This window comes from Pundamilia nyererei, unplaced genomic scaffold, assembly GCF_000239375.1.
Source record: "Pundamilia nyererei isolate P.nyererei 1_Seehausen unplaced genomic scaffold, PunNye1.0 scaffold00031, whole genome shotgun sequence".
In the NCBI taxonomy this organism is placed as follows: domain Eukaryota; kingdom Metazoa; phylum Chordata; class Actinopteri; order Cichliformes; family Cichlidae; genus Pundamilia; species Pundamilia nyererei.
In genome coordinates this window covers 1,228,550-1,248,773 of record NW_005187432.1, presented here as the reverse complement: position 1 = coordinate 1,248,773, position 20,224 = coordinate 1,228,550, and the positions used below count along the sequence as shown (strand labels likewise).

Below are 20,224 nucleotides of genomic sequence, written 5' to 3'. Positions count from 1 at the left end.
ACAGAATTCATACATAAAGTGCATAAGGCTCACTGTCAATTTTTGAGAAAATTAAAGGATTTTAAGTGCGCCTTATAGGCCGAAAAATACGCTGCCTGTACGTCCATTAGTTCTTAGGTGAGAATAAAGCAGCTATCATTTGGGTTTGTTCACAGTTGTGATCCTCTTGTGTCCTGCATCATGTTCCCTTCCTTGATCAACAGGTCCCAACATTCTCGTTATATACCAGGGGAATCAGGAGAAAACAGCCTTCTGGTACGATGATGATTTTGCTATAGAAGTAAAGATGCATCTGGCTGTGCATGCCAGTACTTTATCACAGCCACACATTTAGGGGGACCCATTATGCTTTTCTTCATTTCCTTAGGTAATATATATATGTCTATGTTATAATAGCAGATGCTCATTAAGTTTCACATAAAGACATTAGTCTATGTACAATCCTCATTAATTGCAGATGGCTACAAACGCTTGGCTTTAGTTTCCATCTGCACCTGATTCTGTATGAGCTAGAGCAGATATGCCTTATATGGCTGTCTCAGACACACAAGCCCCACCCAATTGCTGTTCAAAATATCTTTTTATGAGGGGCATCAAATCAGAAGAAAGTTAGCTTAAAGGAAGGGAAGGGGAAGAGAACTAAAAGACTTGTTTCAGATAAAGGATGACAAAGAATGGTTATTTTGACCTGGGAATCATGTCAAGTTGGTCTACTAGAAAACATGAAGTTAGAAATAAGTATAACAGGTCCCTTTCAAAGAATTAATGGACACAAAGTGCTGGTTTTATGTTTTGATGCTTAAAACCTCTTCCATTTGACAAGGTACTACTAAGAATATTACTGTTATTGCTAAATTAAATAGTTGCCGCATTGTTCTAATAAACTACTGTTGTATAAATTCCTTAACGGGGAAAACTCTTCCAAGAGATTTCTGTTTTGCAGTTTGAGAAGTAGTTTGTGTCTTCTCTCAGTAACTTCAGATTTTTTTAAAAAAAAATTTTAAACGGTCCGTTCTGACTCGGTTATCCTTTTTTTCTGTCATTTAACTGTTGACTAAAGCAAACTCACCATGCACTTGTTGGGTTTTTCTCCAGAATGGACCCTCATGTGGATAAGCAGCTTGTAGCGAGCATTGAACGGTTTGTTGCGTCGCACACAGCCAGTCCAGAAACATGCAAACTCCTCCCCTTTTCTCTGGTCGATGTGCACTTTCTCGATGTGCCTCACTAGCTCCTCCTGGGTGCTATAAGTGGCACTGCAGTCGATCCAATGACACGGTTGCTCCTGCTGGTCAAGCGTGGGGTCCTGTCCCACAGGTACGTTAATCATGGGGGACTGAAGAGAGGACTGTGTGCTGTCCTGATTGCTGTATCCTTGAAAAGCCTGATTTAAATGGTACAGCTCCCCCTGCTGGTTGCTAATTTGAAACTGTTCCCTCTTACATGGCAAGAAATCATCTGCAGGTTCTTGTTTTACGGAGCAATATTCCTCCTGTGGCTTTTGTTGTTGTTGAGACAATTTATTGTTGGCATCAGAAAGAGGCAAGCAAGATGCAAAAAGTAGAGATGAGGAGGCAGAAGACAGTGAGGAAGGTGGCGAGGCGAAAGATGAAGATGTGGCACAGCTGGTGAGCATGTAGGAAATTGGGAAGGAAGGCTGAGGGTAGCAGCTAAACCTCTGAGTGCTGTTTTGGGTGTCTGTGTGAGCTGTGGTTGCAAAGTCCTCCACAGTCTTTTCTACGTGGGATCCGGCTGTCTTACAGTTGAGCAGGGAGGTGAGGTCACGCCCAAGCGAGGAGAGTGACAGTGAGGTCCTGGGAAGACAGCACAGGCCTCCCGAATGGATCGATGGCTGGCAGAAGCCACCAGAAGACAGCGGCGCCTGAAGATCCTCAGCATCCTCAAACACACTCCCAAATCCAGGAAGAGTCACATCTGGAGGCCCGAGATCAGGGGGCCACATGCCAGCCCCCACTCACAGACTCCCACCAAGAGATCCTGTCAGTAAAATCGTTGAAGTCGATTATCTTGGAGCAATTTTAAGACCCCATTGTAGATAAAACCCTCTGCAGCATCTTTTCGCATTCAAAGGTAATCAAATTAGATTCATGTGCAACTTCTGGCACCTTCTGAATGTGTAGACTTCAGTCATTTGTTCCAAAGTGTTGCGTGGTCAGTCATCACTCCAGCACTGTGGGAGACAAAAACCAAACCCAAATGAGTCATCATAAAAAATACATAAATTTTAAAAAGTGCTTGAATCTTTTATGATCGAAAAAACAGTTTAAAACCTGAAGAATTGCATTCAAGTATATGTACCCTAGTTTTCTTGCCTAACTACGACACAAGTCTTGAAAATAAACAAGGTCAGTTAGCTACAAAAGCTACTGCTGAAGCTAGAGTTAAAGCTGACCTACAGTATGATGCTCTTTGCAGCTCCATAATTTTAATATTGGAATCTAGCAGAACAGCTTTGCATAGGCCACATTTCAATAATAATCCTTATTTATCTTATCCTGGGCCTTGGTGCAGCCCCTTTGTTCATCTAGTGTCTGAAACAAGTTGTTCTAGCCTATCTGCCCTTAACTTTTCTGTCTTCTGACTGGCTGTCTTTTGCAAACAGAGCGCTAAAACAACAGGTGGGTGGGGATTTACTGCTCAAGGGCAGCGCTGACATAAAAAGGGCCTACTATACAGAAATCTATAGTCAAAAGGGCTGTGAACCAGACAGATAAATGTTGTAGAGCAAAAAATTAAATATAATAGCCTGAAATTTAAAAAGATTAGCGTACGATGCAGCATGAAATGGAAAAGCTGCAAAAAGTCACTGCGCCGGAACGAGACACGTGTGATGATCTGTGCATTTGAAAAGAGATATTCCATCTCTTACACTCAAGCCTCACCACATCTACCATGGAATTCACCCATCAACCACTGGTTCATCGCTCGGCCATTGCCTCAGCAGAGTTTCCTTCACAAACAAATTTCCAAAGATGCTTCTCTCATGAGAAGCATTACTCTAAACTTAAGGACTCACAAAACTAAGAAAATCTTGATCAAACTGGGGATTATTTTTACCAAAACTGTCTGTAACACTCTGGAGGTCCTTGGATTTTATGGTGTTTAGTGTCCTGGCTGTTGGGTTTAATGATTTGTTTTTTTTACTTTCATTTTAAAAGAAAAACCTGTTTCATTTCTGACCACTACACAACATGCAGAAGACTGTTTAAAAAAAAAAAAAAGAGGACTGGAACGCTCATATTGTCTAATGAATGTTTCTTATAAAAATTCAATACTTGTATCACCTTGAACTGACAATTCATTAAACATTCATGTGTTGTGTTGATAAAGGATGATGTACCACTCATGCTGCTAAAGAGGACTTGTGAGCTTGTTTCAGTCTGAAACACTAATCAACACAAGTTTTTTACTTATAGTAATTTATATTGAGCAGCACGGCTCTAGCCTAGGACCTCTCAATCTTTATGCAAACATGGGTGGAAAGGAAAAGGTGGTGAGAGCAGTGACAAGACCCAACAGGCATCAATAAGAGCAGATTTACTTTGATCAAGTCAGATACACCATGAAAAGGAGGAACTGGGGTGGAGGCTGTCTAAAAAGAGGCAGATCTGCACCTAGTATGGGACAGACTAAAGCACAATAAACAGTGTGCCCTTGAAAAGATTTACCAATTGGTTATGTAGAAGGGTATCAGCTGAGCCATCAGCTAATGTGGGCTGGTAATGAGATGAGCTGCTGAGCCCGGAGTGCAGCCGAGCTCGACTTTGAGACCTGAACTAACGCTGCTGTTTGGAGATCAAACAGAAGTTGACTCAAGTAGATTTACCCCAACTCCCTAAAAGGCCTTAAACACAATCTATAAACAGATTTTGATTTGTAAAAATGATGGACTTGCCCTTTTAAAGACAGCGCTTAGCACATTTTACCATGTCGGCTGAACTGAGTCAGGATTGATTGTAACTCAGCTGGTGTGACAACTTGCCACGCTGTTCAACAGTATGAAGCATGAAACCCAGACTGTCTCATTCTCTCAATGTTATTCCCTCATTTCCATTTTGTGTCCAATCATTAACAACAAATAGACCACAGTGACCAGAAGGAAAGGTTTTGGATGGAGTAAAAACCAAAACAAACACAGTCCAGCGCTCCTTGTCAGCAGACTTCAGTCAAATATCTTAGAGTGTAATTCTGCAACGAGTGTGTGTTTGCTGCTGCGACACTCAGAGCTGATTCATTACTCCAGGCATTTAGGCCACCCTTGCAGCAAACAGCCAGTTGCTGTGTGGCAGCCGATTGCCTGGAACCTGGTCCAGATGCTTGTTAACAGAGGAAGAGTAATGGACCGCATCTCACCGCTTGCTACTGATGCAATACAGGGAGGCTGGAAAATGGTGGGCCAAACACAAGCACCCCCACCCCTGTCACATATACAGTAGCTCTACTGTGCAGAAGTCCTTGACTGTTTATTGGACTTGACTTGATTTCCACAGTTCTCTACCATCTGCCAGATATCGATGATCTAATTTTCAGTAGGATCGCTGCCACGTGTAATTAGTCATTGGAAAGATTCAAAAGGATTTTATGCTGATGGTTATTTTACGAGCCACAGGCCAACACAGCTAAGAGGATGAGTAAGTTCAGTTCTGTAGTTATATTAGCTGACGAAGGAGTCGCTAAGTGTAGGTTAATGCCCATAGTTTCCTGTTATAGTCTGGTTTACAGTTTTACGATTCTTCCTGTAAATCGCTGGAGTTCCCCCACCATAGTCATGTCATGGGAACTGTGGTTGACTTTTAATTAGAGAGGCTGCGATGTGTCTGTGTGTCGATGAGTTGCAAGGGATTAACGATAGCAGATGTGGTTTGGCATGTTTGAAATGGGATAATTCCAAACTAGATCCTTTTAGCTGTAAGAGCTTATGAATATGAAGATTTGATGTTCACATTCGTAATCTAACTGCTCCTCTTTAGCGTCAAACCGGGACTTGTGTAAACATCCTCTATGCCATAAATACAGCTGTAAATATAGCACACAGAGGACGTTTTTAGCATTGTCTGTTCGCAAACCACTTTGGTCTTGATCCAGAAAGAAGAGTTAGACGGCAATACTAAGAAAAGTGACCCACAAAGCCTCAACTGAACCAGCAAACTCTATGAAATAGCAGCCTCATCTCATGTGGCGTCTTTTAAGGACTCACTCGCTGTGGTTAGCTAAACACAGCTGTGGCATTTCAGGACAAGCAAATGTGTACTTGTCTCAACAATAAGCACTTTGGGTCTTGAATTACAAACTTTTTCAGTGCCTCTTGGTTCAACTCAAACGTGGGAAAGATATCCTTATTAAACTGAGAAATGCGAACACATACAACAGAATTAGGTTTCCCAAATCTTCATAAATAATCCAGAGCTGTGGCAATTAGAGTTCACTGACTTGTGCTAAGACTGAGCACACATTACTAAGTAAATAATATTTATTTCTTGTTTTCCACTCTTATCACCATCTTGCCCAAGGACACTTCGACGTGCAGACTGGAGGAGTGTTTGACTCAAGTGTTTGACTAGGAATCTAACGTGCTATTGTTTGCACCAAAAAGCCTGTTACAGATCAACTTTATTTACACATAAGAGTAAAGTTTAGTATACACAAATACGCAGGATCTCATTGTTTTGCACTGTCAAAACATGCTGTCAAAACAGCACACAGTTTGAGTTATCACTTCATCAGGTGCATGTGAACTCAGCATTTTGTCAGATTCTTATGAGTAAGACTTAATATGTTTGTCTCTGGGAGCTTTTGACAGAGGAAAAAGGTTCTCGAAGCACAGAATGGTCAGACTACCCTCTCCCACCCAGCCCTTAAAGCTGAAGTAATCAATATGTGTTATGCAAGCGTTTAAGAACAAAGATGAGCGTGTCAAAGTGTTTCGGTTTCTTTCAGCTCATTGTTTTGGATGAATGTAAACTTGATGCTCTCATCAATCATGTTTCCAGACACAGCAGGAAGCCGTTTTAGTCAAAGAGCTCTGATAAAACCTCTGTGCACAACTTACTGAGCACCAGACCAAGACAGACGGCATTAGTGACCAGCTGTTGAACATGGCAGAGGAATTAGTCACTCCCTATGGAATTTCTTTTGTGATTACTGTGGCTAAAAAAATGCTTTGCAGCAGCTTTTCTCAAAAATTCCAGATTCATGTGGCAAAGATTTATGTCCTTTTACTGCATTAAAATTGTAATTATTGCAAACTGTAGTTATATACACATTGCAATTATAGCAACATTACAAGCATAATGTTCATAAGTGTAACTTTTTTAAAGAAAAACTGCATCAACTTAAAATGAAAAGAATGTATCTGTTTTTACAGTACACACATGTCATGTTAACAACACTTTGTTTGCAACATTTTCCCAAGCTCTTTAACGGCAATTCTTTTTCTGCATGCCTTAACTATGCACAAAAGGTATGAAATTACAGGATAAATCATGGCCCAAATGTTGTTGTTTTAAAAGCTTTGTGGGTGACTTCACTAATACAAATGTTAAAAAAAATAAAATTGAAAGTTCTTGAGTAATTTTGGTTAATCTCAGAAATAACATAAATTCCAAGATGGACTAAATGGCAAATAAAGAATGGCCTATTTGGTGTTGGTGGAGACCAAAATCAGTGATTAAATGAGGCAACAAGGAAGTTTTTTCCTAACACAACATGTTAGTGATAAATTTAAAACATGGTTTGGTGCCTTCAGGCTAAAACAACAGCAGCAATCAGGAGGATTAGCTAAGACAAGCTTTTGATATGTTTTGGTGCAGCAGTCCCCAACCCCGGACCACCGACAGGTACTGGTCCGTGAGCCGCTTGATACCAGGCCGTGAGAGTTGAGGCTCGGGTTATGGTTTTCGGGGATTTTATCGTTAACTCTGTTTCCCTGGGTCTTTTCCCGTGTTGTAGTTGCGCGTCTTATTTTGAAAGAAATATTTATGTGTTACCATAGCGACCAGAGAGCATTAAGAGGAAGATTTTACTCTCGGTGTTGTTGGCGCATTTCAGGAGAAGGCTGCTAATAAAGTTACACAATTACACAGTGAATTTGCGTTGATTGTTGCGTTTACACAACAATACACTTTTTGTCTTGGTCGTATCATTTTATTTTATTGTATTTATCTGCGACACTGTAAAGGCCGTTCTGCGAAAATATTGTTGACATTAAACCGGTCTGTGGCACAAAAAAGGTTTGGGACCGCTGTTTTAGTGAATAAAGTAGAAAGACATGGAGAACACAAACCTCTTTGTGTTTGTGTCCTTTTTAAATGATCAAATAGTAAAAACAACAAAACAAGAGTTTAAAAGGTAAATATTCATTATCTACTATTCTGAATAATATGTGCATATGTGTATGTGCAGTATTTACAATATTTTTCGTGTACATGTATTCATTAGTGATGATTTTCATATTGGCTTACAGAAAGAAGTTGCTATAATATCAAAACAAAGTAGCATTTCTAAGACATATTTGCATCATTCATTTCAAAGTACACCTAAGTTCTGATTTGTAACTCTCCCATTGAGTTATATTAGACTTCTCACATAAATCATGCAAGACTAAAACAAGTGTAAATCTTAGTTCCTGAATTAGAAAGAAAATACATGTAGAAATCCTCAAGGCAGCAGCATATTTCAGGTTAAGACAATATGTTTGCAGGAGAATAAAATCTCATAAATGTGGCTGGCAATGCATTAAAGAAAGCTTTTTAATTACATAACTAGTTTCACAACTGTCACTTGTGTTTTTATAATGAACATGAGAGACCAGTATCCCAGTAACCAAGAAAGTTGGCCGCAGTCTGAGAGTTTACACTTCTCTAAATAATTTGTCTCAGATCCTCCAATTTCAAAACACCTTAATCCTGTGAAAACAATTTTGTGGGATTGTGGTATGCTAATAAATCCTAGTTTACTGCATTTTCAGGTCATTAGCCTATATTTGTCCACAGGAAACTGGAAAGGCAAACTTTTTTCCTAACAGCTTCCTGCTTTATATTCAGTACACATTCACACCTTGCTATATTCATACAAGTGACTGCACTAAAGATTCAAATAAGCTTCCCTACTTTCCTCTTATGTTTTTATAAGTACTACTTGCTCGTGCTACAGTTGGTCACCAATTTTAGTTCGATGTTAGGTGGTTGCTCGGAAACATGATGACATCACTATATATCATGCATAATGAAAGCTTTGTGGATATAAATTAGATGTTACTGTTTTGAAACTGAAATTAAATCCTTAGTGGTTTTATGAGGTGTTAAAAGTGAGTAAATGCTACAAATGGTCAGTGATTTTAGCCTGTTTGTAGGTGCTTGCTAGGCAACATGATTGTATTAATCATAACATCCAATATAGATAAAAATCTTCAGGGGCCAGTGTTGGATGTTCAACTCCCGATGGGGTAAGAGGAATTCGCAAGCAAACAAACACACAGAGATTTCATGTATTAAAGTCAGATTTTCCAGAAAGACAAACCAGTAACCAGTAACTAAGTAATTATTCTCCCATTTATTCCCCTATAGATCTTTCTATATATTGAGGCATCTGTTTCTTTCTACTACTGTTCAAAATCTATGAACACCCCCCCCCCCCAAAAAAAAACTTTAATGAATCCCTTTTAATGAGCTAGTGAAAAAGTTCATTTTCTGAAATAAACACTTTTTTTGCCGGTCAACTCATAGCCAATTGCAGAAAAAATCTAGACATAAATTTTTATTCCAGGTTTATTCTTGACTGATCTTTTGAATTCTGTATAAGAAAGCATATTAAATGTAATGTTATTAAAAATGTATTGCTACTTTACAATATTGGACCACTTTAAATGGCAAATTACAACAGAAGGAAATTACTGCTGCTCTAACATAATTCAGTCTCAGTTTTACAGTTAAGCACAGAGTTAGCTCAGGCAGTTCAGCTAACCTCGATTGCCAGCTCACATCACCTGAAGGTTCAGCCAATACCCTTTTATTCATCCAGTTTCCTAGCTCCTATAGGGTTCACTGATTAAGCTGCAGACAGTCTTGCAAGCCACTTTGCAACCCACCTCTATCTTTTGTGCTCTGACTTAATCATTGCCAGTTTTGTTGTCAGTGATCTCTGTTCTGTTCCATGCTGGGTCATGGGTAACAGAGCCAAGCTGCTAAATATACATTGGTGCATATTAGTGGAATTTATTGGGTCCTCAAATAAGCACATTTACAGATACCTCACAAAATGTTTATGGTAAACAGTAGCAGAGAAATTGTGACGCTGCTTTTTTGATGCTCAAACGCATGAATCCAGATCCAACAGCAAACACAAGCTTCAATTTACTACTGTAAGCTCATGATTTCACAAACATGAAATGTACTTACTTTGAAATCTGAGTTCTGCAGCTCCACCGAACCTCAGGGTTTATTTGCCGATTTACCCCAGAAGACAGAAAAGAAAACTACCTGCTGTGCTGATATATCTACCGCTAAGAGACCAACTGGCACCTTTTGCATATATATTAACAGTGACAACTGTTCATCATCATCCTCAGCAAGACTCCCATCAGAAGACACATAGAGGGCAGTAATAAATTCCTATAAATGTGCTTTGGATCACAGTCCTGCATGCTGGGGGACAGAGTTTTTGTAAAAGTGAATAAAAATATGAGCACAATCTTCTGCTTCTGTTCTGCACTAAACTCTAAAAATGTCCCATCTGTACAAGCTGTCAAACTGATTCAGCTTCAACAGGAGAACGATTTATTTTCACTGAGGGAAGACGCCTGAGCTGAAGCTGCTGACCTGACACTGCGGGCTGAATACAGAGACACGTTGTTGTGATTAGAGGTGTACGTTACCCTTTTCCAAAACCAAGAACCAAGTACCCAATGCTGAGAACAGTCTTAAATATTTTTAAACACAATTTGCTGTTGGCCATCACGAGCTATGAACTTAAACACTGACGTAACTAAAAATGTTCAAATGTGAGTTTGAACAAAAATTGTTTGTAGTGTCAAGATAAACATTCACAGGAACTTGTGTCCTACATTAAAATCCCACTAAACTCTGATGGGATTTTATTCAGAAGTAACTAAATATCAGCACAGAAAAGAGGACAAAAAAAGCAAGATGCCAAAAGTCTAAAACTGTATCAGATTTTTCTAAAAAAAAATAATATCGGAGCGCACACATAAAGATCAGAGTTTGTAAAGAGGGAAAAAAAGAAAAATCAAAAAAAGAGAAACCCTTTAAGAGCAAAGCACTCTTCGTGCTAAGAGTGCCACAACAATCCAGCAACAACTAACTAATCATCAAGTGTGAACACGTGTTTAACAGCTTGGCAGTTTGATGATCTGGATCATTCAGGTGTGTTAACACAATGACAAAGTAGTCCCAGAAATGGATGTCCCAGCAAATTGACCCCAAAGTCAGACCGCTCAGTGAAATTGCACAGTGCACAGTGGTGGAGGGGCAATAATTTGGGTTTGTTTTATTGCGCGACACGGGGATGTCGCAGTCACAGAGTCCACCGTCAACTCTTCTGTATACCAAATTATTCTAGAGTCAAATGTGAAGCCATAAACAAATGCCTGCAAACTTCAATAAACTGAAGCAACGTCGTTAGAAAGAATGGGCAAAAAATGCTCCAAAATGATGTGGAGGAAGTAAAGTCACACAGAAAAACATTCACGGGGCGTTTGATCATAATTATGTAAGTGACATGACTGAGATGTGACAAAAGTTTATCTAAACTGCAAAATAAATGAGTATTACAAAAAAAAGAAAGAAATCAGGAAATTACAGAAACAATAAACACAGAATCTTGTGACAGTGTGTCTACATGTACAAAAATACGAACAAAACTCTGGTTGTCATTATTTTTAGTGGTTCCACTGCGCTTTATGTTTTTATTGATGACAGACTGGATGCTGGTCACGAACCAATTATAGTTACCATCTTTCAAGACCTGCAATGTTCATTCTTCAGCCTGTTTTTCATTTTCCAATGTTGTGTGAGTAAGAGTGCTTTAAGCTTCAGTTAGTCAATGTGACAGACGTGCTGTGGGAAGTTTCAGTACAAGTGGAGAACAGAATAGAACCAGGCTGCACAAATGATTACTGAAATAGATACTAGTGTCTTTATCGTGACATTACAAGACACCAGAGGTACAACATCAGTTCTTGTAAGTCCATGTGTTTCTGGTAAGATTATTTTCATGCCAATACTGTGTAGTCTGAACCCTTCATTATGGAAATTTTATGTATTAAGCATTGCATCAGTTGCTGACTGAATTTGCCAGTGTTTTTTCAGGTGGAAATTTAAAAAAAGGAAAATAGCCCAGAGCTTGAGAGGTTAACCACAACCACAATTGTTCCCAAACCTAACCACACCTTAGCCACTGTGTTGTCACACATGAAAACATGTTACAAGAACTGTGTTTTGGAGGTTTGGGAAAGCACAGACTGCTGAGGTTTTCTGCCAAATATGGGCATCATGTCAAGAAAATATCCTGCTGAAGGCCTATGCTGTACTTGGATTTTAGCATGAAGACTGAACGACACGTGAACACTTCACAAAAAAATTCTACTGCGAATTAAAGAGCTTTGTGTTGACCGAGAGCTCAAATGGAAAGTCAGACATAACTAGAAGATGAAGCAGGTGCAAAAGCACCTGTGGATGGTATGGCCATGCCAAAGTTCCAGTCTGGGGACATCAATGCCACTGATGAGGACCACATGGCTGAGAGTTGGCACCTCGTTTCTGAACCTGTCCGCTCTGTGTGCCAGTCAGCTTCTCGCAGCCAGTTCTGTGTGAAAAAGGTGCTGAATACATTTATTCCACGCAAGTATAAATCCCTACGGCATCCGTGTCAGCTCAATAAAAGAGGGCAATGTGAAGCTGCAACACTGCCATGACAAAAATCAGTGGTGACGCCAGTTAAGACGCTCAGTCATGTCTATATTTGCAAGCATTGCTGAAAGCAAGGCTAGTTCTGGTAACAAAAAACACCAATGCCTGCAGCACAGCTTGAAACTGAAGGAAAGAATGCAAAGCTGCAATACAAGACCCCAACAGAGGACCCGATTAGTCTTCCATCCCCACAAATATAGACTCTGCAGCTGGAAGGAAAAACAGAGACCATCCATCAAAAAAATAAAGATCCAGGTAAGTGTTATTTAAAACAGATATGCCCTCAAGGCTGGGATTGGTTACAGTGGCCGTGAAAGCTCAACAGCTTAGAACAGACATGCAAAAAGACAAAACAAGTGATGTTTAACAACAATGTAAATAAAATACAGAAATGAGCTGCAAATAACAGACTGAACAATGACAGATGGCATGTGCAACGGATAAGCACTCTGGTTGTTAACCAGGTGACTCGTCAAAGAAGCCTGTGCGTTGTGATAGAAAATGAACTTTATGTGCATTTATTTTAATGTTCTTATTACATAATACATCTAGAAGATTATGCCTCTAAAAATTAAAAATCATAGTTTACTTATATTTGGTTGCTTTTTCATTCAAGGTTGAGCAATACAGTGCACATTTTTACCATGAAACTTAGTAGAGGAGATGCAGAGACGACCATCTGTTTTACAGTTGATGAGCCCAAAGGCTGTGAAGACAGCATTTTAGATCAGGAAAGCAAGCACGATCATAGTCATTGTTTTTTTTAAACAATCATCCTCATCTTGTTTTTTTTTATTGGTTTTCTTGTTTTTTCACACTTGCAGTATCATGCTCTGTTAATTTGTGTCGGAGGTTCGTTTGTGTAACATCCTCAAAACTTTCTCATTACTCACCTTGTCACCACATTTGTCTCTGTCGCCTTTATCTTAACCAAAAATGAATTTTCAAATTGAAGCCTTGCCATATTGACACTCTGACACTGTGGATGATGCACATTTGGACTTCACTAAACACTGGAAGTGGTGTACTTTTGCACAAGAAGATGGCCTTGAAGTGGATTCAAGTCTAATTCAAATTAGACATGTTTATTTTCTCTTTATAGGCGCAGGAACAAAACTTTTTGACCACACCTGGCATGACTATAGATGTGTGCTATGAAATCATTTGGAATAGTTATAGGCCTGCAATTCAAATCAATGTTCCAAATAGAAAATACATATAACTAATCATAAAACTGGCTTTGTTTAGCCCCAAGCACACAAGGCTGGACACTAATCGCCGACATGCATGTGCGAACTACTTACTGAAATGTAGTGAAACTGTTAAAAGTGGGACACAAACCAAAAACAGAGACTGATTGCTTTCAAAGTAAATGTTCCACCTTCTGAAATGTGTTAAATACAACTGTAAGGCACAATTTTTACTCTGAAAGCAAATAATCTCCATATCTGGTTTAACTTGCACTTTTTCAAGTCATTACCACTCAACTAGTAATTGTCAGCTGTTTGCAGACAAGCTGGTGACATCCAACGTTTTTACAGATGTAGGACCTTTAGTTGTTTTGTTTGTTTGTTTGTTTTAAGAGAAATATATACAGAGCCTAAAAACTGATCTTACTTGTGTGGCTAAATCTATCACAAAGCCTCACTGGGTCACCAGTATAGCTTCAATTGTTTTAATAAACTGAGTTTTGATGATGTGAAACAGAGGGAGAGAATATCAACATTTGTTTTCCACTTATTTTGATGCAGTGTTTCTGCTCTAATAATTCTGTTTTTGTTAGTGATTCTTGCTGGTTGTAGACTTTGCAACGGTGCTCTTGTTGAACTCCACATAAAAGCTAAGTAACTAATATCCATCATCTGTGCTGGTAACTCAAACTTAACTATATAATCACCTGCAGCTGGTCTGAAGTTGAGATGCTTTAACGAAGTCTTGGCTGGTTTCCTGCGAGTGTTTCAGCTCAGTGTGCTGTGACCCCGTTTGCCTCGAGTCTCTGACGTGATGACTGTGGCTGGTGAAAATCTGACTCACTGGTAAAATCCCCTCCCTTATTTTGATATATTCAGTCACTTTTATCATTAGTATTTAACACTCCCAATTCCCTAACACCCCAGTCCAGTTAAGTTGTGTGAGCGAAACCAAAAAATTGTTTGATTTCGAGACGCAGTTCGGGTCAAAGTAAGCTCACTGGGAGCAGGTGAATGATTCACTCTGGTATTGCAGAACATGAGGATTTGCTCTTGGGTCACAATTCATGCATGCCATCTTAATAAAAGGTTTAAATTACTGTTGACTTTATTCACAGTAATCCTTCCTCTGCACTGAGACATTTAATAGCCCAGATAGGGATTTTAGAAATGTGCAATTTATTGAAACTCCAAACTAAAGTCTATTTTACTGGATGAGCAGGAGGGATTTTGTTCTTTTGTTTCATTTTGAATTACATATCTGCACATAGAAATGACCTATTTCAGTTTTATATGAGAAACACACACACACACACACACACACACACACACACACACACACACAATGGTTGTAATCAAAATCGCTCTGCAGTTCAACAAAAAATTTGCTTCACTAAGTGTTTTTATAATAACGTAGCAGTGAGTGACATTAGAAAAGCTAAAACATGAGAAGAGAACTGCATGTTTGAGGCGTGAAGAAGTAAAATCAGCACACTTTCCACTGTTTCCTCTGTGCAGAAGTAGGGGATTCACCAGCAAAGGGGAAAACCAAAGGAGGAGAAAAATTCAAACAAGAAATGATTTTATTTACTTTGTTTATCTAATTTATTTGAAGTTGTTTGTTCTTTCATTGCAGAGCTGCTTTCTGTCATGTGCTGTCACTGTAGTTTTGCTCCTCTGTTTTGATTTTGTTTTAAGTAGTAAAACCTTTCAAATAAACACTATTTACACATTAAAAAGATTGAGAATTTGTCTTTTGGTGTGTTTTCAAGAACAACAAGAGGGTACATTTTGGTGTTGTAAATGACTCCCAAGTGGCCCGTTACTGGTGGAGACAAGCTTTTCCATGATCTCATTGCATTATACAATTTACTGTAATATCTGTTGCAGATTTAGAAAACACCATGTAGCACTGTCGACTTTGTATGAAAGATGGAAAAAGCTCTAAATCTGCATTCCCACTAATGACCAGCAGTGTGAGACTGGCCTCGTTCACCATTTTCAAGTCTTAAAATTCAACATGAGGTGCAATTTGTACATTATAGTCCTCGACAGACTACAGGAGGAGATGCTGTCCATCGATCATCTAGTGTCAAAAAACCAAGATGATGCTGGCCAAATAGAAGATGGAATTGGCAACAGATGATGCTACATTGACTAAATCCATCTTTTGTAAATAGGGTTTGCTTAACACTTGTAATTATTAGTACGTTCAGTTGGTTGTGATTTCACAGATTAACAAAAGCAGATATTACATTTTGTAGTGAGGTGAAGCTGAGTGTAATCAAAGGAACAAAAAAGAATTTGTATCATAGTTTTGAGTAGCTCATAATTGTAAGAGACTTGCTCATATGTGAGAAATGACTACAATGATATAGGCTTTAGAGTCAAGCTATTACCTGACAATGTAAACTTTAAGTCCAAAAGTACCAAAGTCCAGAGTCCATATAAAATATGCGATGAGCTGAGCCAGGTTAGGTTTTGAAAACCAGACACCATAAGCATAGGATGGATTTGACGGTGAAACTGAGGTAAACTACATACTCCTAAGGCAACAACTTATCAAACACAAAGTAGGCCCAACCCAGCGTCATTCTTTTGTATCCTTCTGGAGATTACACACCAAACATGTTGAAAAAGCAAAACTGACATGAAATTCAGAATGTTTCCACTGCAAACTTGCAGCTTGTAATTAGTGTAACATTATATTCAGAAAAAAATCATTCACCATCAAACATGAGCTTTATAAATAAAAAGGAAGAAACAAGGATTCTGTGTTCAATTCAATTAAATGCTTAATTGTCCAACAAGGGGAAATTAGTTTAGCAGCAAGAGCAACAATAAGAATAAACAAAACAATAATAAAAAGTTCTTGTTCTTCAAAGTCATGTTACCAAACCAAGCAGTGATACAGAAAGAAATAACAGATTCAATAAAAGGTCTGTAAAACAAAGACAACATTTCAGAAGAGACATTAAAAGATCCCATTTACCTGAAAAAGAATCTGTCTATAGGTTCATCCAGTTATCAAGACTCCAGGAGAGGAAGTTGCATCACGACTGCTGCATGTCAGTGGGGCAGATTGAGTGCTTGTTGGCAGATATGGGAACGCATTTGAGGAAGCAGGTAAATAATTTCAGAGAGTCTAGCAGCGTCTAGCTGCGTGTCTCAGGTAGAATAGCATTGTTTTACTATTTGATCTGAATGGTCAGATCTGTTAGTTCACATTTAAAAATAAAACATAACCCAGCAAAATTATGTGGTTGGTTTGAACAGCTGTGAATGATGAGTGAGAAAAATATTTTTAATGGTAAATGGCCTGTATTTGTATAGCGCTTTTACTAGTCCCCCCTAGGGACCCCAAAGCGCTTTACACACCCAGTCATCCACCCATTCACACACACATTCACACACTGGTGGAGGCAAGCTACAGTTGTAGCCACAGCTGCCCTGTGGCAGACTGACAGAAGCGAGGCTACCATATCGTGCCATCGGCACTTCTGGCCCACACCAGTAGGCGGTAGGTGAAGTCTTGCCCAGGGACACAACGACTGAGACTGTCTGAGCCGGGAACCTTCCGATTACAAGGCAAACTCCCAACTCTTGAGCCACGATCGCCCCATGCATGAAACATTTGCACAAAGTTTTGCACTTGTGTGTAAAGGCCTTAATGGGGTCCATAACTTACTAAAGGAACTTCAATTCAATAAGACTTGAAACAGCAACTGAAACCATAAACTCAATAGGAAAGTGAATACTTAGGTGATCAAAGCAGAGAGCCTAGGGGTCATTTTCCCATAGACTTTAATGCAAACATTTGGCTGCCAGAGGAGTCACCCGCTGCTTTCCATCAAAAATATTTTAAGTTATAAGCACTTTCATAATGACTTTTATGTGCAGGGTATGTTTTTTGGTTTTGAAAAGACTATAGCAATGCTTCTTGTGGCAAAATCCATTTTCCCCACTTGTGAATTGCACTCATGTCAACAAGCAAGACATAATTAAGTGATTTTCCTTAAAGCTGCGATATATCCGACTTGGCGCACAACATATGGAAGTATCGGCAGAAGTAAGCAAACACTAATACTTTATACTTGCAACTCTGCAATAAAAAAAACCCTCAAAGTTATTACACTGGGTTCAAGTTACACTCACACACAGTAGCTATTAATAGCAATTTATTATGGGTCTCCTCTGTGACCAAAACAAATCCAAGTGCAACGCGAGAATGTGAAAAGACAGCAGAAATCTGCAGTGATGAGTGAGAATCAGCAGCACAAGTGGACTGGCAGCCAACAATCCAGAGTTTCCTAATGACATGAACACAGCATTATATTATCATGCAATTCCTGTTTGACGCAAGACCTTAAGCAATCTGTAAATTTTTTCTTAGGCAAGTGTTGAGATATGCCATTTCAGCTCTCAGCATCTGCGACACCAATTCACATTTCATTTTTCTTCCTTTGCTTTTAAACTCAAACCATAAAAAAATATGTGGGTCTCTGCCTTTCCCTCCATCACCGCTCACCTATGCTGCTCCGGCCTCCCCTCTTGGCAAACCTAAACCTTTACAAGCAGGTGTGGATCTGTGAGAAACTTTGTTTTAGTGCAGATGGCAGGAAATTCCAGTGAAATGACAGCGGCTCAGTCTAAACCACAAGTTGTTGTGAGCAGCACTCATGGACCAGATAGAGCAGGGCCAGCAGCAGCAGTGCCTATGGACCAAACTTGGACTCCTGGCCTGCCAGCGCCTTGAAATATGAGCAGCTTCACGAGGCGTCTGTTAAAACTCTTCTGCAATGGACTTATTCCTGGTATGGTGGGTACTGACTGACTCCAGTGTGTCTTTCCAAACAAATTTTGGGTGGTATTTGGTCTGAGCAACCCTGTGAAAACAGATTATGTTTTACATCTAGTGGTTTATTGTAGCCGATGTTTGGTGAACCATCAGTATTTCAGCCAGTAGATCAGTCAGGGCAGCATCAAGCAACACTTTCCAGCTTTTCATGCAGGGCTCCTCCACATGATGTCATGGGAGAATTAGCGAGTGAAGAAGCCGCACATCCAACACTACAAAGCCGGGAATTTAAAGTTTGTTTTTATATAAATCTTGTTACATTGACTATATTGTTAATAATGTAATCTATTACAGTTAGCTGAATAAACAGTTTGACAAAGTTATGCGGTCGTGTTTAGGACAGCCTCAGTTTCACTGGCATCTTCTTGTCCTTGAACACTTTAGTTTCCCTTTCAGTGGCTTTAACGTTGGTAAAATCAGCCAATTCATCAGTGACTGACAGTGTCAGCGTGTTCCAGCTGTTCATTGCACTGATATGATAATTACACAGAGGTTTTCTGGAGTTCCACATTTGCCTCATATGATTTATATTTTTGCATGAGATATCCCACTTGATCCACACCTAATTTTCTGTTTTTTGGGTTGTTTTTTGTTTTTTTAATCCTGTCATCAAGTGGAAATTTTCAACATGTTTTCCACAAAGTTTTAGCCCGACAAATTTTGTATCTTTGGAAATGTTGGAATGTGAAGAACAATTTAAAATGTTGTATTTTTTCCTGCCTTGGGACAAATTTCACCACAAGCTTGTTATATTGTTAACTCAATGCAATCAGTCATTCAGCACCTCATGTATCAACTGGAGGTGTTCCTGAGATTTATTTTTCTTTGCTGTAGGAATCTGACCAACTTTCCATTAACATGTAAAACGTTCCTTGTGCTGCCATGTAGTTGATATTTTTTTAAAAGCAGCAAAGTACGTGAACATTAAAATGGGACTTATTATTCTCATTTCCAACTTCACAGTTCAAAATAATCCTTGATTTTTGTATTTTATTGGATGTTGGCACAGCCCCTCAGTTCATCCACTCTCTGAAATAAGTTGTTGTACTGATCAGAAGGTTGGTGGTTTGATCCCCCACCACTCTCCAATGCACCCATTGGACTATAAATGTGTGTGAATGTTAGATAGAAAGCACTTAAGCATTAAAAAAGTGCCTGTGTGTATGAGGTGTAGAGTAGAACAGCAGTATGTAAGATCGAGTCCATTTACCATCTGATATTAGTGACAGTAGCCAACAGCACAAATGCTGTTTCCTGCAAGATGTAACCTTTCATAGAAAGTTGAGTTTTTTCCCCCTATATCATCATACATATAATTCCCTCAAATTACCTTAAAATATTGTGATATAATTTTGAAGCTGTATCACCCACCTCTACACTGAATTACAGTTCAAGTTACATTTCACTGTAATTCTGCATGCTTTGTAGCTGTGCACGGCTATTTTATCTAACGTGTGCTATCAAAATTATATTTAAATATACTCTGACACCAGATACTTTTGCCCAGTACATGCTTCTGTGTGTGTGTGTGTGTGTGTGTGTGTGTGTGTGTGTGTGTGTGTGTGTGTGTGTCAAAAACAAATAAAGTGAATACAGAAGTTGTAGGAATAATGAGCAATAAATCGTAGTGTGAGCTAGGAAAACATACACAATCAATAAAAGGAAGGAAGTCAGAAGTGTTTACAGCTGTTTAAAATGGCAACACTAAGACAGAATGAAAAGCCAGCAATCATAAAATGAAGAAAGCCACAATGGAGACATCCAGAGATAATGGTGAATTTTCTGGAAGAGAATCATAGTGTTGCGCTTCATTGTTCGCATTGAAAATGACAGAAATAATTGCGTAACATCTGAAAGAGAGCTGAGAGAGAAGCCGGGTTTATTTCTTAGCTCCGCACAGCTTGCTAATCACAGCGTGATTATCAGCTTCAGAAAGTTACAGAAATGGCAGGAAACGAGCAACTTTGATTAGATGTCGGTAAGGTCCATGTGTGCGAAACCATTTGAAACTATACACAGCCTCACTGTGGAGGTAAGGGTTTAATGACCTTCTACCTTTATCAGACCTAACATAGAGGTGATGGTCTTAAGCCTTAGAGTGGAAGCTTCACACAGTAATTACAATATGTGGAGAAAATAGAACTTTCTCAGTTGCATCAAAGAAAGAAATGCATGCATGCGTCTACTTCCACATATGGAAGTGAACGTATTACTGAGTACACTGTTAGAAC

General features: G+C 39.1%; 1 protein-coding gene across 2 annotated transcripts in view; it reads right to left on the bottom strand.

Moving 5' to 3' along the window:
• The window catches only part of glis1a (GLIS family zinc finger 1a), a 60,155-nt gene that overhangs the window by 29,784 nt on the left and 10,147 nt on the right, over positions 1-20,224 (bottom strand). The window contains exons 2-3 of one of the 2 annotated variants that reach the window (XM_005728996.1): positions 2,127-2,191; positions 1,070-1,998 (exon numbers count right to left, since the gene is read on the bottom strand). In XM_005728996.1, coding sequence (XP_005729053.1) covers positions 1,070-1,963 — 894 coding nt within the window. In that variant the 5' untranslated portion in view covers positions 1,964-1,998; positions 2,127-2,191. Of the gene's footprint in view, positions 1-1,069; positions 2,192-20,224 lie in introns of both variants that reach the window. The other variant, XM_005728995.1, reaches the window with a different exon arrangement.